Source organism: Falco punctatus (assembly GCF_963210335.1).
Source record: "Falco punctatus genome assembly, chromosome: 6".
Classification (NCBI taxonomy): Eukaryota; Metazoa; Chordata; class Aves; order Falconiformes; family Falconidae; genus Falco; species Falco punctatus.
In genome coordinates, this window is record NC_137585.1 from 73,897,763 (window position 1) to 73,923,549 (window position 25,787).

General features: G+C 37.3%; 1 protein-coding gene across 4 annotated transcripts in view; it reads right to left on the bottom strand.

The window, feature by feature from the left end:
* CD36 (CD36 molecule (CD36 blood group)) overlaps positions 1-25,787 on the bottom strand; it is a 39,223-nt gene that overhangs the window by 4,035 nt on the left and 9,401 nt on the right. For 2 of the 4 annotated variants that reach the window (XM_080391984.1, XM_080391985.1), the window contains exons 2-11: positions 21,308-21,541; positions 12,824-12,984; positions 10,563-10,707; positions 7,711-7,890; positions 7,461-7,552; positions 6,994-7,040; positions 4,637-4,706; positions 2,800-2,987; positions 1,881-1,999; positions 480-553 (exon numbers count right to left, since the gene is read on the bottom strand). In XM_080391984.1, the coding sequence (XP_080248110.1) occupies positions 480-553; positions 1,881-1,999; positions 2,800-2,987; positions 4,637-4,706; positions 6,994-7,040; positions 7,461-7,552; positions 7,711-7,890; positions 10,563-10,707; positions 12,824-12,984; positions 21,308-21,427 (1,196 nt within the window). In that variant the 5' untranslated portion in view covers positions 21,428-21,541. Of the gene's footprint in view, positions 1-479; positions 554-1,880; positions 2,000-2,799; positions 2,988-4,636; positions 4,707-6,993; positions 7,041-7,460; positions 7,553-7,710; positions 7,891-10,562; positions 10,708-12,823; positions 12,985-21,307; positions 21,542-25,534; positions 25,700-25,787 lie in introns of those variants that run through there. The other 2 variants (XM_080391983.1, XM_080391986.1) reach the window with 2 other exon arrangements.

Below are 25,787 nucleotides of genomic sequence, written 5' to 3' on the forward strand. Positions count from 1 at the left end.
AGGATCCTGAAATGCATGTCTGCACATGTACGTTTGGGCTAATGAAGAGAGAAGAAACAGCTAGAGACCCATCAACCATTGTGATAAAATCCATCTAGTGACAGAGCACACATAGATTCTCTCTCTTTCATTTGATTTATTTCAGAAAATACATTTTGTCTTCTAGTTCATTCTCATAGCCCCCATTTGGGTTTTGTAAGAATGTTACTTTTTAAGAACATGTCGCCTTGCAAGCTTCTGTGGGGAAATCAATTGTATGTTAAAATACTTGGGCAGTGCCTTGCACAAGAAGTCTTGCTCTTTTGATGAAATTTATGTTCTCTGAACAGTCATAACTGAAATTTTTGCAAGAAAGAAAAAAGACTTTGGAAAGTTATTTTTATTCCTTCTTTCCTCAGCCATTTCTACCTACTCTTTCACAGACCAATTAGCCTGCTTGAAAAAAGTCTTTAAAAACAAAATAATGAAGTAGTACTTACTCAATTTTTGCTGCAGGCTTCACAAGAAGGTTTACTTGCAGCCTTTTCGCAAATTGTAGCGTAAAACCAGTGATCTAAAACCAGAAAAAACCCCACACATTAATTAAAATTTTTGAATTGGATGCTGAAACCTAGAATATGGACTGTGACAAAAAGCACGTTATCCTTATGTTTTTAAATTTCAATTTATATTACATGTTAGAAAATTTTAATGATTCTAAGAGTCTCCCATTTATCACAGAATTTCTGATCTTGTGGCTTTACCATAGTTACTTTAGTCATTTGCAGTTAAAACTGAAGGGAAAAAAAGGTTAAAACCACTAAATAATCTGTGAAATGTTCCATATAAAAATATGGTTTAGGTGGTGGTGGGGGGGGTCTACCAGAAATCAGATAATTTTTTCTTTTTCAATAAGAAGTATGTTTAACTTGCATAGGGCTGCAAAGAATAATTTCGTAACAGAACAAAGATATCAAAACAAAGATCAGATCTTCCCTCCACTTCCTTTTTTTCCCCTCTATCCTCCACAAAAACAAGACAGGGTACGATTCTTGAAAATTTCATATCAGATTTAGGACTTTCTGGTTGACATCTCTTATTTCAAATAAGGTGAAAAAAAGATTTAACTTTAGATCTCCTCTTTGAAGTTACATAGCTTGGTTGTCAAATTATATGCCTAAAAATATTTTAGTGAGGTATCCTGAATTTTATCTTTTTATCCAAATTCAGAGCAAAATAAAATTTTGGAACCTTAGAATTCATTACACAAAACATAAAAATTTGGTAAATAAAATTAAGAATCCAAATCACTGGAACAGAAGTAGAGGTAAAACTGGAGGCAATCAGAATCAGAGCTGTCATTAATTCATTCAGTTTGGGAGCTCTGTTGGACAATCCGCATCACAAAGACTGTATTAGGTCTGTTCTAGACCAGTATGTTTGGACTTCTAGCAATTTTGATGGAAGTAAATTGATCTATATTTATTTAATCTCAGTTAAGATAGTAATTATACAAAAATGGATTGCCATACAAAACAAAAAAATCCTTAAATATACAAGTAACAGAAGAACTTTCATAGAAAAAAAATTTTCTCAAAGTACTTGAAGGTCCTAGAAAAGCTATAGCATACTTCAAAGTTTGCAGAATCTATTTAACCCCCCATTTCCAATAAGGAAAATTCAAAACTTAATTCTGCAAACTTTGAAGGTCATTATGAGACAAATTCTGTTCTAAATTTCCCCTGCTAAAACTGTAACACTTTTGTGAACATATCTTGCAAAAGCAAACATGACACGATTGTATCTTTTGCTTGTCCCTCTGGTAAAAGGCCTACTGTACTACAATTAAATTCGAACATTACAAGTTTACTGAATTACAATTATTAAATATTTGGACTTACAGGTTCTACATCTAGAAACGTCTCATGCTCCTTCTCATTTGGGCTCAGGCCTTCAACATCATGCAATATAGACTCACTTGCATGAAGAAAATGCGGAAGAGAGATAAATACTGGCCTTTCTATTTGAAAAAAAAAAAACTCACTTGAATCATTAAGCCTTATTTCAGTGATCACCTTCTGAGGCGATATTTTCCATTCAAACATAGTTTTTATATAGCCACACAGTCTTGATAAAAATGCTAATAGTCCCACACCCTGCCCCCACCCCCCCAAAAAAATAAAAATTAAGCATTTCAGTGATTCTACTGTCATGAGAAAAATTTGCATGGTGAAATAAATTGTAGTTACAAATCCTGCATGTCTACACTGTGGAGCTGGTAGTGCTCCCAGTTTCATGCTGAGGTGAGGACCCGGCTGTCACTGTTTCCCCCCAACTTCATGATCTTGTTTTAATAGAAAGCAAGCCTGAAGAGAACCCATGCTTTTGACTCTGCACCAAATGCAGACTCTGTATATATTTATTTTAGTATATCAATGCTGAACTGGGCCAGTAGTGTCTCTCAGTCTCTGCATGTGCATATAGTTGTGTGTGTGAATTATCACAAATACAAGGACTGTAACTATCTCTGGCTTTTATACAGTGCCCCCTACTTTCCTTTCTATACATGCATTCCTGCAGTTTCAGTATACAAACTGTAGTATCACCATTTTGTATAGCACTATACAAAATACAGAAATATTATATTCCTTATTCTGGGAAATGAGGCTCCAGAAATGTTAAAGGTCTCACAGGCAGTCTGTGGAAGAATTCACAGACAAACACGAATGTCCTGGATCCCTGAGTAACACTTCAGCTACAGGACATGTGCTTTCTCCCCAGTCAAATGGATTGTTTGGTGGCACCGTGTCACTAACGTACTTGCTTTGCAGGCACTAATGTCTAGGACTCCAGCTATTGTGCAGTTCTTTGATATAACTTTATCTTTGCAGAAGCAATAATTATCTTCGACTTCAGCAGGCGATGCAAATGCTTCACGAGGAACTGTGAAACGATAGAGTGTGATTCCCTTCACATCCTGCTTGCCCTGGAAAACCCCATAGATCGACCTGAATATAAAAGAGGAGAAACATGTTTCAGTCATTTGGATTAAAAGTCTGAACTCATGGCAGTACTCCTTAAGGATCCCCCAGCTGGCTGTTTCTTAAAAGAGACAAGTACTCCAGGGAGCCAATGTCTAGGCTTCCTTCACACTGTTCAGCAGTTTGCAGGAGTGTTCCTCTGTAATGGAGAATATTTCACATTCACAAAAGGATGTACAAGCTCAGAGGTCAGCAAAACAATATCCAAAAAAGACAAAAATATTAATACCATTAATAAATAATATACACAAATCTAAAAAATTAATCAAGAGCTCTTTTCCTAAACACTCTTACACCCACTGTTATTATGAAATTTTGGAAAGTTTTTGGACTACAGTACAGATACTTACCAATATGTCAGCTCTGTTATAGGTTCTTGCTGAACCGATGATACTAAACTAAGCTTTATGATGCAGGCAACATTCTGCATACAACTTGATTCCATTGCATATGAATCAGAGTACCACTTAAGGTTCTTTTTGCTGATACATTATCAGCTGGTATGGAGATATGGTTGTTACACAGTAATGTAACCAGGGTATCAACATTTTGTATTGCGTCCAAACAAAATAAGGGTTCTGGGTTTTGCAATGTGGGCAGAATCACTTTCCATGACCCCGTTTCCATGACCTTTGGGCACTTATTATTGTTCTTCATTGTTTATTAAATGTGAGAATTAAAAGGCCAGAGATATCTTGCAAACTGTGTGCAACTGATCCAAAGAATTTTATAATTTCTATTCTGCACTGAATCCCCTTTTCTAAGACCTGTGAAATGCTTTCCTGTTTGGGAATACAACTACTTCACACACATACAAATTTAAATTCATGTAAAAACACTGATCTTTAAAAAAACCCAAACAGTCTGCAGATAGCCCACTTTAAACCTAGTTAGAAGGAAGCAACTGTTTCCAGGCAGCAAAATAAATAAAGGGGTTGAATCTCCCAAAGTAAATAGTCTGTGATGCACTTTACATCTTTTAACATTGTTTTCAATGATCCCACTGGAGAACTCAGGGACACTGGATAGCCACAGCAGAAGCAGCAGACTGAAAACCCATCAGTACGGGAAGTATTATATGTTTGTAAATATATAAAAATAAAATCTGTAAAAATATCCTGTGAGAAGAACATTTTAAGTATCTAGTGGATGACAGTAAATCTTGTTCTGCATAGATGAAGTTCTGCAGAAATGTCAAAGCTGGACCTAACTGGCCCCTGCTGTACCTGTTGCCTTCTCAGACCAAGTAAGGCAGGTTCTGGGCTGGCTCCTGATCTAAGAAGTTCAAGACTTTAAACCCTGTGGCCATCAATGTCTTTCATAGATCAGTAACAACTCACCACAGTATCAGATATTCCTGAATTATACACCTGTAACTGGCTGAAGTAAACCACACCTTAAATAGCTTGCTACTTGACATAAACAGAAGCGGTAGAATCAGGTTCTGAATGATGAGCACAGCTCATGAATCTACTTGTGTTAAGGTGACACATTTACGTTGAATTGCCTCAGGAACCTAAGCCCAAGCAGAGCCACTGCTGCTGCCCTCCGAAATGAGAAAGCATCCAGGTGGCACAGGCAGGTGTTATACACACACCAGGAAGGGACCAGCCTACCTGCAAATATCAGAGGAGAAGAAGCGCAGTACCTGATCCTTCTTAACAAATGGTGGGAATGATGCCCCATCTGTGAATAAAATAAAAAAAGACCTTGAAAGCAATTCCACTTAGGAGACATGATTTAACTTCTAGCTCAATACTGAGGTGTTACTTTCCTATAATGCTGTGAAAAAGGTAAACAAAGTGAGTCATTTATGGGGAAAATATTTATGTCAGTTATTGCATAGTGGCAGGCACTCCACAGCTATTATTTTTTTTGTTTTTGTTTTGTTTTTGTTTTTGTTTTGTATTGTTTTTGAAAGCAAACCAAATTATGGCAGCTTTTTTTTTTTTTTTTTTTTTTTTTTGGTCACTGTGTGAAGCTATATGATGAAGCCCATTAAAAACAGAGGATACAAAACCCAATCCTGTTTAATATGAATCCAAATAGCTGTTGCCATTGCTTCAAGATTTATGCAGTCTTAAGGCCTTAACCTTTCTAGAGGTGTTTGGTTCACCTGCAGTTATGGTACTCAGTGTTTACAATAAACACTGAATCTGCCTGTTTAATACTCAGTTCTAAACCTTTATTCACCAAAGCTTCTCAAGCAGACCTCCTTTTTAAGCTGAGATCCTCTCCATAGCTAATGGAGAGAAGGAAGCACATCTAGGTCACAGTCCATCTCATGCCGTGGTAGAGATGCAAAATAGGTCAGAGGGCCAGAGCTTTGGTGGTGGCTTTCTCCCCACTCTCTATAAAAAGAACACAGCCAGTTCAGATGCATATTTCTGCATTGCAAGCATCCAGAATCTCTGCCATTTTCCAAAAAAAGGTGTTGTAAGAAACCTTTAACCAGTACATTTGTTACTTCTTGGTACAATTTCTGTTTGGTTTCTTAGCCAGCAGCCATAACCAAGGGATTGAAAACATCTATGATATCTTTGAATCTAGTTGGCAAGAGCAAGAATTCTAAATTACACACTGCCGTTTGCCCACTGCTGACAGAAACACTTTTTCTTAAAGAAGATTGAAGCTCACCTTAGACACACTATTTCTAAATCTTGGCAGTCCTGGAAGGTTGGCAAATAAGGAGTAATTTTAAGCCCCATACAAGAATACTGCTTAATATTTTTATCCAGATATTTACTCATATGACATGTGCTGTGCTTTGTGGTGTGAAAGCTTACAAGATATGAAGGAAATCTTACACTTACTTACAAGACTTTTTAAACCTGCTGCTTCTCTAAACACATGGTCTCTCCTGAGCAGTCGCACTGAATGCTCTTGTAAAACGTGTGATAACCTTTGCTAACAAGGAAAAGCTCCACATTTTCCCTGTACTGGAGCACTTAGTCTAGTTAGCTGAGTATGTTAATTCCATCAGCTGTGGAAGAAGAAAAAAACAGAAAGCTGATCCTGGGAAAAATGGCTCCATAAGAAAGAAGGAAAGTCCCAGAACCTAAGAAAATATTGCCTCTTATAGAATTAATGACATAGTTTAAAAATGAACTAATCTTTCCTGACTCAGAAACTCAGGTTCTTGTGATATATTTGAAATACTTCAAAATAACTTGCCATGTAAAGCAAAATGGAAAAGGAAAAAAAAAAAAAAACAAAAACCTGCTTGTTTTGATACTCGTTCACTGAAGACCTATAACTCTCCACAAAAGCCTCCACCATGACATCTGCCAGCCTCAGCTCAAGAGATTGTTGTGTCCTCAAAGCAATGCTTTCACTCATCAAAAATAAAAATACCATCTTGAAAAAGTGTATCTTAAACAATTCAACATGCATTCCAAAAGCAAATTCAAAAATATTCCTCTCCAGTTTATTCATCCCAAACTAAATTACTTCTTCTTCCCATGGCCTCCAAACTACCTGTCTGACAGCCTTCTCCTTGTCACCTCAATTTCTTTTCACATCTCAATTAAAAAAAAAAAAAATCTGGCTATTCTGGTACATTTAATTTTGTTTTTCAACACTTTAAATGAATGTACATTATTAGAATACAAAGGTAATTTTCAACTGCTATAGCAAAGAAAATGAATTTTAGTTATATTGTACCATAAAGATAATAAGTAGAAACAGAGCTGGATTCTTTTCTTGAGTCTCTTCCACATCTACTCTATCTGAAGAGGATGTGTGTACAAGTATATGTAAAATAGCATACATCGACATATTATACTTATTATAATAGATACACACATATACATGCATAATAGCAATATGTGTACAGTCATATTTATATAGACGTTTAATATAAAGAATACAGAACTGTCAAAGCCCAGGGCAATTAACCTAAATGTTGTTTCTCATGATTACCTTGTAATATCAAGAAATGTGTGGAAGTTTTAAAAAGCTTTAATAGGCTTACCTGTGCCATTAACCAAATCACAGTGACCTTCCCAGTACGAAAGATTCCTTTAAAATAAAAAAAAAAAAGTCATGCTGCACGTAGTATATTACACAATGTAATCCATTTAATTACCTGTATTGCTAAATATAACTGCTCCAGTATAAGCCTGATCCACTAGCAAAGTCAGAGGATAGAGATGTTCATTAATTTATTCAGATAAACTATATGATGCATTAGAATAGGATAAAGGGATCTAGCTACTGAAGTATGCAAACCAGAAGGAACTACTTGTATCAAAGAATCAATAACTGTCTTAAAGCCAAGCTCCTAACAGGATCACTAATAGCTGAAAGAGAGAGGTGGTTTTGCTAAACCCAGGGCTTGATTTAGCTTCCTTTGAATTATTGAAGATTTTCCATTTATCTATAGTTCTTAATGAATCAAACCTTAAAAGCCATACCTTGAAAATATGTGTGCTATCATACCTTTTCTCTTTATAGCTTTCAATTATTGCTGTTTTCTTAATATCTTCTTTCCCAGTATAGACTTTGTAAAGTCCATCGAATGTCCCATTATACTGTAACAGACACAAGAAGAAGGAATAAGAGTTAGAAGTACTGACCCAGATTGTCATATTTTGTCAGATTTTTCTTACTCATAGCAGCTGCCTTAACTTTTATTCACAGAATGAAAACTGAAAACTGAAGGTTTTGCCTCCTCATTGGTTTCACTTACCGGGTAGAAGACCCCCAGAACTGGGTCCAAGGGGAAGGGGACCTTGTTTAAGAATGGATCTTTGTATCCCCACAGTAATTCTTTCACTGTTCTATTCTGTAGCATGGATGACTTCGAAGATTTAATCCAAGTGTTTAATAGTAGTTGTATAAATGTGTTTGTGTACAAGGAAGGTGCAGCCTACAACAGCAATAAAATTAATGTTTAGCATAAAATTCTGCATGTGCTTTGGATCAAAGGTACAGAGTCTGACTCCAAGAAATCTCGAGCAAAGCCATTTTCCAGAGTTGCACCTCACTGTCATTTAAGTTTCTACTTAAAACTGACACTCCTTAACAAAACAATTACTGGGCATAACTTAACAGAGAAGGAGTTTGTCTTTACTGCTTACATGAGTTCATTAGATCATCCCTAATCACAGAATCACAGAAGGGCTGAGGTTGGAAGGGACATCCAGAGCTCATCTGGTCCAGCCTCCCCCTCAAGCAGGGCTACCAACAGCCAGTTGGCCAGGACCATGGCCAAACAGCTTTTTAATACCTCCAAGTAATAATTTCAAATCCCTATATCTGTTACATGGGTTATACCACTTTCAGTTTTCTACCTCTTTTCTGTCATCTCCATACATCACATACTTCAGACTCATTCACACTACAAACATATAAGTAAAAAGATACAAGCCTGTTACTTACTGGCTTAGGTAAGTGGTTTAGGTTTGCTCTTACACTAGCAGCAATGCAACTGCATCTTGCATAAAACTGACCAAGTGCTGAATCTCTATTATTTCTTTACTTAGAAAGAATACATATTTGGAACAAACAAGCCCTTTCTGAACAGCTTTAATTCTAAATAATGCATAGCTTTTTCCTAATCCAATGAAGAACAATGTAGATTTACCAGCGGTAATTGCAATGAACGTTTGCAGAGGTATAAACACAAAGTCAAGTCCCAATAGCTTGTGGAAAGCCACAGAAATTATCTATGTTGGCTGTCTGGTGAAGCAGGAAATTATAAGAATTTTTGTAAGTAAATATGTGTAAAAACAAGTGATTCTCTTAGAACAAGTGCTCAGCCTAGGCCCATTAGTGGGACATCTCTTTGAGCTTTGTGTTATGAAGATAGCATGAAGAGTCTCTTTTGCTCTCAATTCCTGCCCCCCTCAACCCTATGAATCTTTCACTTTTGTCTGAACTTGAAAATAGAGTAAGTAAAAAGCATGGATATTACAAGATTAGGAGATAGAGGAGATGTGGGTTCAATCCTCTCAGGGTAAAGAAAGTGTGAAAAACATCTCTCTGAATGCCTTTCTAAGTGTTTTGATGAAAAGGTTGCGATAGAAAAGGTGGGCTGTACTGGATTAAAGTCAATGCTGTCAAAGGGAATAGGCAGAGCCTCTCTGGGAATTCAGGCTTATACCCACGAGGTTCTGAACAGCAAAACGGGTCTTGGATCCTCTGTTACTATTTCCCTTGAAACAAGCTCCGTGATCCAAAGTGTGAAAGCTGAGCAGTGTTAGTACCATGACATGAAGGACTCTGAGATTAGGAAACAAGAACAGCTTTTCAAAAGAGAGATGCTGGCCTAAATTAGGGCACAGGCAGAGTATGTTGGGTCTGAATAAGGTCATTTGCCTTTATTTATTAGGCCTTTTCTCCCTAGAGAAAAGAAAGCTCAGGGGACCTTATCATAATATTCCAATATTTAAAGGGTGGCTACAAAGAGAATGGAGGCTTTTTCTTCATAAGGAGCGGCATGGAGAAGAGAAAGGGCAAGGAGTACAAGTTGTACCAGGAAAGGTTTTGTCTTGGTAGAAAAAAGAATTTTTTTTGCAGTGACAACAGTCAATCACTGGAACGTCGTAGAGTCCCCCTCACGAGGCACAATTGGACAGGGTGCTAGAAAATTTCACATAGGCTTCCTTTCTCAGAAAATGTTGGATCAGATGACCTTTTGAGGTCCCTTCCAATAGGGGCTTTTCTATGATTCTGTGATTGTTGGTATGATTCGATTTTGTGTTTACACCAAGCATCCCTTCACTCTGTCTGAAGCAGCCACTCTCTCACTGTAATCCTGAACACTCACACGCAGGCACCACAGAGTTAGTACAGGACAACCAGGCAACACAACAAGGGCTGAATATAAATATGAAAACTGTGAACATTGGTCAAGGGCAAGCGTTCTCAGCCTGTAATAGCACAAAAACATCTAGACTGAAAAGGCTCTAACACTACTCTAGGTGGAGGCCTCTGGTTTTCTTTGGAGGACTCAGGTACTGGCTGGAAGGACAGCTCAGGGGATGCCATTGCAGTCGTGCTGAGGGGCACCACGGGGAGCAAGCAGCTGCAGCAGTGAGACCATGCATACACTGAGCATGGGATTTAATACAACCTCCCCTGCAAAGCAGGACTGAGGAGGTTATGGAAAAAGTATGGCAAATCTGCCTTGCGCTGTTCATGCTGTACCTCACATAGAAAGAGAATCCATCCACAGACTCGATTCATTCCCACGCTAAAATTGAGTAGGAGGATGCTTTTTGATACATCCCATCCAAACTGATGACTTTGCTTCCATTGACAGGAACAAGTCAATTTTCATTTACCATTAAGATTACCCTGGGAATATAAGGAAACCTTAATATATATGCAATATATCCTCAGAATTATGATATATATATATATTAAAGATAGTATTACAGCTGTCCTCAGTGTAACTGACACTCAACGTCATCTGAGTTCATAGAGAGGAAACTTATCCTGTGGTGGTTTCAGTATAACTAATGCTAAATTCTCCCCTATTTCCTCCAGTATCTCAGCATTTGAATGTGAACATTATGATTTTGTTTCTTTACTTACAACAACGGCAAGGTTGAGACAGGTGATGGTATCATTTTCTGTCCCAACAGACATTTCAGGTTCAAAAAGAGCAATGTTAGGCAGCATGTAGGATATTGTGCCGTCAGAGTTTTCCGTGACATTTTCTTTGGGTAAATATCGCACCCTTGAAATACCAAATAAAAACACAGAATGTTTTTAACATTTGATTTTCAGAACAACACGTAACCATGCCTGACTGAAGTTCTTTGTAGATAAACGTTGAACATTTACAACCACTGAAAAGATTCTAAACTTTTTGTGTGAATATACATAAAAATTCGGTTTTCTGTATAATATTTTTCTTTTAGAAATATGTCCTTGGTACCTAATGGATTTTTTTTCTTGATACTAAAATGAAAACAACTATTTCTTTTTTACTTTTATTTCAATAATGGATCATGTATCTTTTTTATATATTGTTTTAAATTAATTATGTTTTGTCACATTTTTTTCTAAGCTGTAATTAGAAGGCGATGACTCAGAATGGTTAACAAACACTCTGTTAAGTTTTGATCTGATAGGCCTGTGTTGCAACAAAACAGATTACAGGTTAAATCCATAATGGGAGTCACTTTGATAACGTTTCATACACGTGGAGATTTATAAGCAATCTTTCAGCTCCACTAAGATTCTCATAAGCCTTTTAAGCATGCCCCATCAGCAGATCACTAACATAGAATCTCTGAGTTGATGCAGTTCTATCTTTAGCGCAACTCTTCAAGTCCCCATCCTCTTGCTGACCACTTTGTTGGGGCACCATCCTGCAGGCATCATATGACTTAGTCTGCGCTGTGGGTCCACAGAAGGGACCTTCAGGGTAATCCATCAGATCTTCCAGCCTGGGTGTAAGGGAACAAAAAGGTTCGGAGCAGACGTAGCCAGTGCAGGTGGGCCTTACCCCAAAAACAGCTGGATCTTGACTTCACAAGACTGGTTTGTGTGCATGTCATTTCATTAATAGCTTAATGTGTAGAGCACCTACTCGAAAGTTGGGAGATCTTTTTTTTTTTTTTTTTTTTTTTTTTCCTAATTAATGTTAATTCTGACTGGAAACAAAAGACCTCAAACAAGGTTTCCTAGCAGAATCATGGGGACAACCGCATTTTCCAGACCAGTTGTTATATATCATAATAAATAATTAAACGTTTAAAGGGAGATTCAGAGGGAGAGAGAGAGACAGTGTCACAGTGATTCAGGTAGACCCAATATCCCAGGTGAGCATGACCGCAGCAGTGAGAAGAGCTATAGCCATCATTTCTTACATAGTCTTATGTAGGCTTCTGGCAGAGATTTGTCCCTGAGAAACCAATTAACCATCATCACCACCAGAGTAAAACATTTCTATTTGGTGGAAATTCACTTTCTGCAGTATTTCTTAACCAGTTAGTTTCCTGATTCCATTTCCTATATCTTCTCATGTACTCTATGGACCAAGAGTTCTCTACTTCCAATGAGAAATAAGTAACATTTTTAAGCATCAAAGCACTTCAACTGTAGATGCTGCATGGTAAAACCATCTTGCAAATACAATATACATCTTCAAAGATATCAAGAAAGAAATATCCTATCATTTTAGGAAATCAATTTCATAACAAGTGTGCCAGAGATAGCTGGATATTGGGCTTATCAGGAAGCACCAACTAGGCCCACGTCAACATCACGTTTAAAATTAAGCAGATGATTAAAAGCTGGCCTGAATGGGAATGGACTGCTGCATCTAGACCCTCGCTAGTACATTCAGAAAAAGGAATGCTTTTCAAGGGGAAATTTGAAAAGGAAAAGCTATAGATTAAAAATAAGTCATAAAGGAGCAAAGAAAAAAAAAATACATTATTAAAATAAATCTGAGTGATACATGGGTGATAAAATAATCTCTTGGGTTTAGGGCATCTGGCATATTTGTCCCGTATGCAAAAAGCTGGCAAAAACTGAACAGCAACAAATGCAACATGCCTGTGTTGTTGTGGCAAACATCTTGCAAATAAGCAATCTCTTTTCACAAAGGCAAACAGCTCCACACCCAATTACCTGTTTTTATATACATGCTTTCCCAACATGAGACCAAATACAGAAAGTATCTGTGATTGCTGTGTGTAGCTGCAAGTTAGGCATTTTTGTCAAGTCTAACTGAAATACAATGCTGGAGTTTCAGAAATAAATTTTAACTCAGTAGAACTTTCTCTGACTTTGACCATGATCTCTGATATGACATGCCATGTACTCAGAGGGGCTTTGCTTACCTGTATGTGTAAGGTCCTCTTTGTTCAAGTTTTGGACGTGCTCCTTGCTCTAACACATCTGCAGGATTTTGTACATGGAAAATCCAAAATTGCCTGTAAACTGAACTTCCTGGCACAAGCCAATTTTGAAAAGCAATGGTACCATTTGTAATGACAGCTTCCTAAAAGGACAAAAACCAAAGCTAAAATTAACCACAAAAATAGAGTGACAAGCTGCATTTACTTTCCAGATGGTTGCAGAAGATTCCTAAACACCAGAAAAAAAAGCTATTTTATCATCAGTATGAGGCATACAGTGCACATTTTTGGCCAACATTTGAAAGCATGCTGACATTCCTGCTTAGTGAGAGGAAAAGTGAATCCCCCTAAAATGTGACCACAAAGCTGATGTAATTGCTACTGTAGCAAGCAGCAAAACTTTCCTACTGCTGTGGTCGGGCAATGCATTAGTTCCCAAATACTTGCCAAATCCACTGATTATTTGGAAAAAGAAAATATCTGAATGATATCCAGCAGTTTTAGAATCCATAAACTGTTTTTCACACATTTGCAGATAGCCCAAGGGAAGAGACAAGAATTATCTGGGAGCATTACTCAGGCACTAAAGTAATTTTGCATGCAGAGAATGCAGACAGTGTTCTTGCAGGACTGTTTTTTGTCAGAAAACTCTTGTCACAAAACCTGAGACTTTCTAAGAAATATCTCTAGCTTTGATAACATTTGTTAGGATAGTTCCCCAGGTCTAGGGAATAAGGGCAAAATATGGCAAAAGACAGGACATCAGGAACCACTCCAGAGTAAGCAACAGCTTTATGTCTGTGGCACTCAACTATAGTATCATAAATGCCTATTCAGTCCTTGGGACTGTACAGTGAGAAAGAGAGTTTGAAGGTTTGTTTCCTGTATTTTCAGGGGAATGCCTGTTTTGCCTGGTCTACATCATGCCTCCTTGTACATGATTTTCCCAAAGTCCCGGGATAATATATTTTTTTCCCTTACTGGTAAAAATTCAGCAAAAAATTCTCAACAGAAAAAAAAAAATCTAGGCACCCTGGCTATAATATATGAAATGCTTTTTTATTAGCGTGGTGCAATATTAATTGATTAATTTGCACAGCTCACAGAGTCTCAGGAATTAAAAGGCTGGAATCCCCCCAGAGAGCATGAAAAATCATTTTAAATTACAGTTTACTAGATTTTCTTTCCAGCTTAAATTTCTGCCCTCTAGAGTTTGCTTAGCAAGCACCATAAAAAAAAAAAAAAAAAAAAAAAAAAAAAAACAAAACAAAACCAAACCAAACCAAATTACCGATTAAGAACACTGCAATTAGAAATTAATATCATATCTTGAAGAACTCATAACATAGTCAGGGTTTTGTCTATGGAAAACCTGTTTGTATGGTGGCGTTGCAAACGCCTTGCTTGTGGTGTGAAGCACAGGGCTTGCTGGTTGAATAGCTGCTATAATTTATGTGCATTTGTGTGAGTGGGGAAGGAAAGTTGCTGTAGGAAATGTGTTATCATCTTGAGGGCTTGCACTCAGACCCGACAGTTAAAATTCTCTTCAGCCTTGTTTTGCAAACCTCAGGAGGCCAAAGCCTATCAACAGCTGTGATCTAGCATGGGGCAGACCATGTCCCTGGCAAAGAGAAAAGCTTACATGATTTTGAAATCACCTTTTCAGTTTCCACAGAGGATTGCTCAAAGGATCTGGGAGAAGCTGGCTGATATTAAGAAAGGTGCAACTTCTGCGCAGTCTGCCTGTGATCTGTATGCAGCAGGGTCCTGGGATGGGGACAGATGCCAGGATTTGACCTCCTACCTCTGTGTAACTGGTAGAGAAGTGGTTAAGCTGGCAGCTATAGGCCCAAGAGGACAAACTAATCTCTCTAGAATTCAACAACAAATAGGCACAGAGATGAACAGAGAAGTTTCAACCTTGTGACAACAGATTTTAAAGTAGCGTTAGTTACTTCTTAAAAGAAGTTTTCACATCTGTCCATTCCTCCCTCCCCTTATAACCCTTTGCTAAGGGTTATGATAGCACAGAATGATATGCTGACTCTGCCACTGCAGTTTGCTCAGAGTACCTGAGCCATAGGATCTCTTCTTCCATCTTGGAGAGGCACAGAAATAGTCCCCAGCCTGCCTCCAGCTTTAGACATTTTGGGCACTTTGAAAACTGGTTATTCTGCAATGACCACATCTCTGTGATTGACCTGGAAGAATATAAGGAACATGCTTCCTCACAGCTTTCTCCTTATAAACGACCTTGTTTTTTTCCAAAGAGTGGATCTTTGCCGCTAAACCTCTCTCCGGTATTGCAGGAAAAGCTGAGACTTATGCAGGACTTTTTAGCACAACCAGGACAACTTTCCATGTAGACCGAGACTGCAGGCTATGAGACACAAGCCTTTTCATGTACTTTCTGTACCGCTCCTTGCTGCACTTCATTATACTATGTACTCTTTTATCGATCTAGAACAAATTCACTGTCCAGCTAAAGAGGTGGGGGTGGCTGTCCTTTATTTTTCATGCAAGAATAACTACTATATGCATGTTGTACCCTTAGGAAATGCCAAAAGAGAAAAATTACTTTGGGCATTGGTACAAAGAGGACCATGGAAACTGAATACATGGGACAGCCAGGTCACAATGAGTTACTATGTGGATTTTCAGCCCACCATTTTCTCTGTGCTGATGCCACCGTGGACACTCTTAGGGGATGCTTCAAGGGGACAGCTGATACAGCCTGACAGTGCTGCAGCCAAAGGGGCAAGCTGGCACCTGCAGCCCCTTGGTCACTGATACACACGCTTCCCCCTTCCCATGTGCCAGCTCCCATTCCTCAGGGAGCTGTTCCTGCCTGCCAGACTGGAGGAAGATTATTTCTTCTTCCTTGGTTTGGGTTTTTTGGTTTGGGTTTTTTTGGTTTGTTTTTTTTTTTTTGGGGGGGGGGGGGGTGTTCTTTTTATTGCCCCCTTCCCTCCCCCCCGGCTGGGTTACCTTTCTACCAGTGAGCGAACCACTTGGCTCAGTGGTCTGTATAGGGGGAAGGATCAGATAACAGAGTTAAAATAAGTGAAGCAGCAGGGCAAAAGAGGGAGGGGGAGGAAGGGAGCAAGACCATTATATCTGGTGGCATTCAGCCACTATTGTTAGTAACATTTCTCCCACAAAGGAAGTGTGTATGATTCCCTGTCACATACTTCAAGAATGCCAATGGTGGCTTAAAGCTGAAGAAAATCTAGAGCTCTGTCCTTATTCATGTCTTCATATAATAAAACTAATATCCACGCACCAGCAAGCCCTTGGGTTTTAGCTGACTGATCACTGGTGAGGCCAGCCCTAAATATTACCCCTCTCTATGGCTGGTCACTCACTTTTATATCCCCCTGGTAACACCACCATGCTTTGTGATATTACGAAAGGTAGGGCAATTTGGGAAACTACTAATTTGCAATGGATACTATGAAACTCCCTAGTCAACATACATGAGCTCTAGTATCTTATGCAATAATTAATTACTGTTAGGAAAAGTAGCTATACAGTATATAATTGCTACACAGTCAAGTTCATCTCGTGACCTAAATGTGCAAGACTGAGAGTGAAAACAATGGGGACTTTATCCTCTTTTGTTTCTGACACAATTTTTCCCCCACTTGTGGTGCGTCAACTGGCAATACATAAACTCAAGAAATGCTGAGCAGTCAGCAATGGAAGCTTTCTGTACTTTGGTGTTTTACACTGAATTCAGCCATCATGATTACTGATGAAGAAATACAAAATGTAAGATGCAGTTGCTTTCTTGACAAAGGATCTGGCCAGATAGACAAAAGATACCATTTTCTGGGAGTTTACATCTATGTGTTTTATGTGTTGGTCTGCATACATAAAACTGGAGGAAACAAACAATACAATTCTGTAAAACTGAGTAAGTTAAGTTCCAGGAAAGCAAATAATCTTTTTCCATTTTGCAGCTGAAAGTACGAATAGCCATTTATTACTTCTTGAGTGATGATTATTAGCTTATTATCAGTTTTTCTTGGCAGGCTTTGTTGGATCAAAACTTCCAGTCCTTTTTCAGTCCCTGATCATAAAAAATTATGGAAGCTGATTAAGTTTATCATTGATAATGCTGGAATATGAGTGATTGGATCACTCATGTTCTGCTGAGAGCCAGCAGTTACTTTAGCTTCATTAGTTTAGAAGAAGTGTCATATGAATGTCACAAACAATTTTAAATTAGAAATGTTTTGTATGCCTCCAGTAGCTGAGGAGACACAAACTGGACAATCATAGATAACAGGTATGTAGAGAGACAGAAGGCTAAACATAATAATACCTAAACTTCATAGCTTTATTTCTAAAAATAGGAGAGGGTAACTTTGAGAACTCTATAGAAAGAGTGCAGCACTAAGGTATTGTGACATATCATACACCATTCTGCATTATCAATTTATCAGGAATTCAACATATTAAGTAACATTATGTGACTTCTGTTAAGCTCCTACCTAAGGTAGAAAGCAAACTCTCCTAGAGAAGTGGTGATAAAGATTTTTATGGCAAATTAATCAGTTACCAAGGGCTTTGAGGGCTAGATATAGCTGAGGAAAAAGGCTGATTAGCTGGGAAAAAAACCCAACCAAAATGTTTTATCATAACTGAAATGATGGGATTTTTTCCTAAATAAATAATATTGTTTTAAAAGAGGGAAAGGCAAAAGGTGGTAATTGAGCAATGTCAAAATATCTCCTTTCAACAATATTGGCTGCAAGCTTTCTGATTTGTTGTTCTGAATTCACCTTTCCTTTTGATTTTTTTAGTACTAGATTTTTTTTAATGTTAGATATGGCAATGTCTAATAACAATGATGATAGACATGATAATGTGCAACTGAAATGTGTGGAGTCAGTTAAAAAGGTAGATTTTGATAGCCTCAAACAAAATGTTTTTTGTAAAGAACTCTGAAACTTTCATGCTTCAATCCTAACTGTACCAAGGGCAGTTTTCTAAACCCTTAAGACCTTCATGGAAAGGCATTTATTCCCTGTGGATAGATTCATTGTTTGGGAAAACTAGGATTTTTGCCCTTCAGTACTGAAACCACAGGCAACTTTTAAGGGGGAAGCCTCCTTTCCCTGAATAGTATCAGAGCTAAAATAGCTTAGCACTACTCTTGTTCAGTGGATCCCTGCCAAGATGCTGGTGCTGGTGGTGTCATTTTGACTGTGCTCTTCCAGTGACAGTTTCTTTTAAAAGGCCTCTAAAAGGATTCAGAAAATACATATAATGCTGCAATTCTTTAAAACCCTGCCACCCTGCTGGAGGCAGGAGTGGAAATAATTTATCCAAAAAAAATCTGGTGAGGCAGTCTGAGGTTAGAAAACATAGCAATGTGTTTTGTGTTGAAGCACAGATGTCTGTTAATAAACAAGAAGATGTGAAGAGGTGACATCTTGATGTTCCATGTTACGTGGACTTTGAGTTATCCACCCATGGACTGTTCATGGATGGAGAACAGCACCTGCCTGCTAGGAAATAACAGCCAATACCCTGACAGTCTCTATCAAACTTCTAAGGGCACCTGAGATTGTCTGTATACATGCAGATGATTTCTCTTTGCTGCAACAAGAGTATGCAGCCTTTCAGCAAAATGTTTACTCAGGCTAATCTCTCAATGACTGCAATAAAGGAGAAATGGGGCTGATAGGGTTTGGTCAGCTGCCAAGATGTGTGCTTAAGGGAAGCATGCTCAGGCTTCAGCTGCTATCAAAATGGTAAGAACTATTGATCACATTGATTTTTTAATTAAAGTTGTCCCTATTTATTGGGAGATTCTAAAAGATCAGCTGGACTTGCTTCAGAACAAACTGATGATAGTGCGGTTTGACCAGACAATGATAACAAGTTAATTTAAGATATTTTGAGTTGTTATAGTGTGAAGTGTCCTAAAGCTATTCGTTCAGGAGAAAAATAAACCATCCATTTCTCTAATCCAGCAATAACAGTTAACAGTTTACAGCAACATTCCTTTCCCCTAGAAATATGTTTGGTTTTACTGTGTTTCTGTCAACTTGTGCAAAGAACTGGGATTTACTCCAAGATAAAATATGCAGAGGAACACCTAGGGGTCTTTTTTCAAGGACCACGCAGAATTTAAGACATGATTTTACTTATACTGGTAGTAGCTGAAACAGTTTTTCCCTTTCATCACAAATATGACATTTTGAAATTTGTTTTCACACAGCGGGTGAGGGACTTAAGTTCTGGCTTTGGCTTATATGAATCCAAATGGAAATATAAATTCTTACAGGCCGTATCTGAGAAAACATCTTGCTCATTAGTTTTTTCCTGTCCTAGAGTCTCTAAGCTTAAGAAATTCCAAATAAAATTGTCATTGAAACTGATCTGTTTTTACCAAACATTTCCTTGAAAAATGACATTTCCAAAAGTTGAAAGATTTCAGAAAAAATGTACTTTTAACATGGTCTGCTCAGCAGACCTGTTTGCTTTCCAGCCAGCTCTATATTTATCTTAAATATAACTGCAGTGTTTAACAAATATTTGTTTTTCTTAATAGCCATCGACACAAGTAAATCACAATTAGTTAGATTCAAATCACTTTTGAGCACCTGCTGAAATGATCACATATTTTAGATGTTGTACCTTGGCATATCTTTTCTGAAAAGAAATTGGTTTAAGAGTCTCATGGTCTCACCAGATAGTCAGAATGCTAAATAGAAAAAAATCTAGTATGATTTGTGCTTAAGAAAGGAAGTATCCATTTACTTAAATATATAAGACCTCTACAAATTTAATTTTTTATGTTTTATATGAATACTGGTATGGAAATATTCCTTTCTATATACATTAGTCAAGCTGCCCTGAAATAGCTACAAACATCTGAAACATGATCACAATCCAGAAAATTATAAAGAGGTTGAGGAAAAAATTACCCTGTCTAATATTTTACCACTAAGAACTCATGCAGGTATAATTTAATATGTAGACATTTGCAAACCATGCTGTATAACTGGTTCATTATAAGTAAACATGAACACATAACATTGCTAATATGTGTAATTTGCTTTGAAAATACTTAATGGCATAAGACAACACTCTGGAATAACTCAAAGTAAATATTTAATATAAGGAGATACACATTTATAAAATTATGTGCTTTTTAGAAAACCTGCCTTTTCTTCAATATGTCAAACAATTAAAATTATTTGCAAATATAGAGTATGACTTTTTTGTAAAATGTTGCAAGGTAAGTGTGACATTATCTAGTGAAGAATTATTTCTTTATTCTCCATAAATCTGAAAATTTCATGAAAAATACAAGAATTGGAAAATTCCTCTACAGTTAGGTTTTCACTGAGTTTGCTAACAAAATTAAAATGGTATGTAGAAACCATTTTTTTCAGTTTTTTAAAAAGTGATGCTAGAATCTAGGCAAGGCTACATTTCCTGAAATTTCAGGCATCCACCTCCTCAACTAACTTCAACAGCCATTGAGTTAAGGGCAGGCTCCCAGAACAGTCTTTGAATACATGTCTCCAAGATCTCCACAGTCTTCAGTGCCACAGCAGATTATTTGGAGGACTAATCATCAGCCAAAGACCTTAAGGTTTCTGGATTTTTAACTGTAGAAGAGCCCGCCTCGGCTGCAGTGACCCCAGGGAGACTCCATGTCTCCATGGTGGACACCCCAGGGCTTCCATGGTCTTTCACTCTAAATTACTCTGTGATTTAGATCCTCAGCTATACACTGTTTTCCCTGAATATTTAACAAATTAACTTTTCATTTCTCTTTAAAGACACAATTAGATTTTAAAGACAAAAAAATCTAAAAAAAAAAAAAAAACCAACAGAAAAAAATTGTGACTGCTAAGTCCACTACACTTCAGTTACTCTTCTCACTCCTTCAATAAGGAGATGTGTATGATCAGATCCTGCAGTCTTGTGAGGCATATTGACTTGGATTGTATATTCACAGAATGTGAGCTGAGTGCATCTAAGTGTAGATTTAGATTCTGCATCAGAAGTTTGTCTAGTTTATTTGCAGTACATACATGTAAGTGCATGGAGTGGGCACCAAAATAAGAAAAGAATGCAGAAAAATAAATAAGTGGGCCATCATGGGTAAAAAAGAAATAAAATAGAAACAATCATAATTAAAATAAAAATACAAAATGTTTACTTCTAAATGACATTACTGAAAACACAACTTGAAAACAAAATTTTTGCTTGTCATGTGGAGCATGAAAGAAAGGAAGCAAGTAAACATGGAAATAATATGTTTAAAAAATATTGCTGCAGCATCTATTCCCAGGAAATTTTCCATTGCATATGTTACAAAACCTAGGTTTAATAAAGAAAACAAAAAGGGAAAAAGCAGAAACAGAGCACAAGACTTACAAATAATGAATATTCAATAACCACAAACCATATTGACTTTAAAAAGTTTAAAAGTAGTACCTTTTCTATTGCTTTGCCTATAAGATTATCTCCAACTGGTATCAGAACTCCTCCAAGGATAGCCAGCACAGCACCGATGATGGCCCCAGTGAGAAGCCCACAGTTTATGTTACAGCCCATTCCTCTCCTTTGTCAGGGTGCAGGCAGACAGGGTAAAAGTATACTTGCTGCAAGACCTGATGCTTTTTTCTCCCTTCTTGGTCCCAACAGACTCACTGATCTTCCTAAGAGAAGCTGTTAATATAAGGAGAGAGTGAACAAAAAATCACATTCCAAAGCTCAAAGTGCAAAGTGCATGAGGTGAAGCAGGTAGGAAGATGACATGCCAAAACTAGCGAGCCAGTGGCAGCCAGTGCCAAAATGCAAAGAAAGAAAAAAAAAAAAAAAAACCAAACAGTTGTGTGTACTTTTGGCAAGCTAGTTGTTTGTGACATATCATTATCTTTTTTTTTTTTTTTTTCTCTGTTGCATTAGAGCAAACTGACATAATTATTGTTCAGCTGACACTTCCTGAGGCACGCACCTTCTCTAAAATCTCTGTGCCAAAGGAGAACACTCTAGCCCTCTGCTTTTTTTACAGTCTGCAATGCCCATGGCTCCCACTTCAGGCAAACCCAGGAGTTTTAGTGTGAGCTACCCAGGCTGTTTCTGCATTACACGAGTAAGGAAGTCCTCAAGGTCCATCAGCACCTTGGTGTGGAATGGCAGCCCGTAATAGAAGGCATCTACAAGAAGCCTGCCTTTCCAGATCTTTGTCAGTACACAATCTGCTCCTGAAAGGATAAAACTTTGTTTCACAACCTCAAGTCAAAGGTATGACTGGATTTTCTTTTTAGAGTTGCATTCTTACCATCACCTAGTTTCATCAATTCCAGTTGCCTTACAGAAAGGCAGACCTCTTGAAGAGATTCTAGATTTTGATTTTTGAAAGATGTAATACCTGATACTTCAAGACCATTCAGTCTCAGAAAAAAAATAATATGTCTGCAGTTGCTCATTGGAAAACAGTTGCTGATAATATGTGCTAATATGTCAAGGTCTGGCACCTAGTGAGACTGTTGTAAAGAAAATCAGAATGATACCAGTGCTGAGATATGGTAAAATATAAGCTCCCAGTGATAATTTTTCTATTTGCTACTGTTTGTGAATAACTAAGACAAAGAGCTGTCTAATTTGCAATTTATTCTTGCTCAGGAATTAATCACATCCACTGATTTTGCATGTTTATTTGCTTTAGACCCTCAACTAACAGAAAATCTACTGTTTTGTGTTTTGGATGCCATTGTCCACATTCTTTTTGTTCTGACCAATTTCTGTTCGTTAACATGTTGTGATCATCTCTAAATCAATTTTAAGGCAGGTATTAGTTACAGAGTCAATCACGCATTCAAGGCCAAACACAGAGAGCAAAGGAAAAGAGAAGGATGGAGTGAAAGAACAACTCAACTTGAATTCCCAGTTTGCTCATGAGGATTAAAGGCTCAAAAAAATCTTCATGGGTTTCTAAATGGTATATCAGATGTAGGAATAGATGTTTTCATAAACGCAGTTATGAGGTCCTTGTATTAAAAAAAAGAACACATGCAGCCTGCACTGATATATGAGGTACCACGGTCAGCAGACTAATGATGTGTCCTCCCACATCCTCCCAAACTCACAATCATATTGTGTCCGTACCTGAGTCTAGACTGATCCTTTTACCTGCATTGGAAACTCACATTTTGCCTGCTCTTGCACTAGCAGCAGTTTATGGTTCCCTTGCCATTGACAATGACTATTTCTGTACATTTGCACTCATTTGGCACAAATTTAATAATTTCCCCTTGGATACTTGTGAGCAGAACGACCAAAAGGCTACTTATGATCTCAGAAAAATATCCTTCCTATAAAAGTCATCCCATCCACCCACCTGCCACCAGGTCATTCTTTGTGGTTCCCACATCAGAACTTCACCCTTTGATTGCTTTACCTGCACACACAAGGCACCCAGGAAGAAACCAGATTTGGCTAAAGTTTTTGACTTTATTTCACGAGGGACTGAGAAGTCCATTTACAGCTGTAGACCTGGTTTTTGTGCTGGAGGAAGTACAACTTATTTGAACTGCAGGTTTACTTAGTCGCTTTCCTCTCTACCAGCTCTGTTACTCTGTGCCTTTGCACAGAGCAGAAATAGAAACTCATCAAAGGGGTAACATTAAGAAAAAAAATCCATTTCCCCAAACTTTTCCTGCAACTTTTTGCACTTTTCACAAAGATAACTGATAGACGACTTGACTGAATTATAAAAACACAAGGTTATTAAAGGCTCTTTGACAGAGTGGATGGATGCATAATGTGGCTAAGATCAAATTTCAAAGCTAACTTGAGTTAGAAATTCATTTGACCTGAAGAACTTTCACATTAACGTCACTAGGGCAAACTCTCATATCTTTGTAGATAAGTTCAGATCAGGATCTTTAGTCTGGCAGAAATAGCACTGCAATACTGTGATATGGCTGTGCAACTCATTGGATAAGTGGTGTGAGGATTTTAAAACCTTATTGCTGTTACACAGTGTAGCAAATCTAAGAAGCAGAAATTCTCAATGAAATCAAATTGTGAAAAGTATGTATTTCAAGTTGATTTTTCCCTCCAACCCTATCTATTCCAGTAGATTTTTTTTTACAGCGTATAAAGACATATTTTAAATTTTAAAATGGAAATTATCTCTTCCATGAGTGTTTAAAAAAGGCTTTTATTGTCAGACATTTTTAACTTGGTTTACATTCTGAAGCTTTTCAAATTCAACAGAAATACACCTTACACCAAAATACATTTCCACCCAAGTTTCTACAAGCTGTTCTAAGGGATTTCTTTTTCTGTTAGGCAGACTAAGTATTTCTCATGAGCACTAGCAATAAACAACTGGAAAGCAACTGGCTGCTAATAAATTGTGTCCATACTGAGCTTTTGAAAACTGTAAAGTACTCACCCTTCTCCTACCAAACACAATGCAATTGCAGTCTAGACATATCTCAATTTATGCAATTCAAATTATCTATTGCACAACTGCAATGAAGAGCACTCACAACATAACACTAAATTTCACATAAAGGTCACCAAGCTGTTCTCATCTATCAGAACTGAAGCTAAAATATGAAGACTAAAGTAGAAATTTCCAGTAAGAACGCAGTTGTGTCCAGGAATTCACATTCAGGAAAAAAAATATTTACCTTATGCAGAATAGAAAGTACCATAACAAAATTAGATATTGTCTATGAAACTGTACTATCTTTTAAACTTAGATTTGACTACAGAATTGGTAAAAATATTCACCTCATTCTAGAGTGTTGAGTATGTGTTTTTTAATATTGTTTCAAATGTCCTTAATAGAATGCTGATGATGGAAATGGTCCATTTGGACTCTGAAAAGGCAATTTATAAGCAACTGAATAGGAGAAAAGATGCATAATATTATTAAACTTTTCCTTCCTAACTTAACTTAAACTTCTGTGCATGCCAGTTTAAATCAAACCCTTAAAAAATGAAAGATTATCTGTATTTTCTTAAAGATTTCTCCAGTTCTAATAGTAATATTTAAACATTCCTTGACATGGCACTACTTCAGTTCTGACAGAATTGTTTAGAGCCCCAAATAAGAGCAGCTGCATGGGAAAGCAGCAGTGTGTATAGTGAAAATTAAAATGGTTTTTCAAAATTCTTTTAAGAGTTTCCACCCAAAAGCATGGTGTTTCTTTAAACATAATTCCAGTTTCTCCAAGGTCAGATGGTGAGATTAAAAATACTGAAACCATTAAAAGATACTTCTGCAGGGAAGAGGCTATTTCTGTTTTGTTTTGTTTTTTTTTTTTTAATCTTTGTCATACTTTGAAATTGTAATTTTGAGGGGTTTATCTGCAATATTAAATGCTACAAATATCACATTGAAAAGAAGCATTTCTTATAAATTCACATGACTCCAGAACTGTAGTTTCAAGAATATTAGATATCAAAAGACAGAATGCAATTGGGAAAGCCTGCAATACTGAACATAAAATACCATTGCTAACATAGTAATAAAGCATGTCACTAATACATGTAAAGTTTCGCTGTGTTTTGCAAACAGCTTTGCTAAATCCTACCACTTTGTATCACAAATAAAGAGTTTCAAGAGCTTTCCACCAACTGATTTTAAAAGTATTTCTGAGAAAAACCCTCTGATTTTAAACATTGTATCGTATGACTCACCTTGAATAAGGGCAACTGACTTTGCAGCTGAAGGGACAAGGACTTAACACATGACTTGCATCAAGTTACGAGAAGACAAGCAGCTAAATCTCCCCACCAAGCTCACAGCCTCTAAACTCCAAGGGAGTGTTTTATATATTCCAAGAGACGTCAGTTCCCTCTTTATCTTTTTGCCAGAAGAAAAAGTTAAGTTGTATTGGTGCTGGGGGGCGGTTATTTTTACAGTCTGACTAAAAGCCACTACCTACATCTC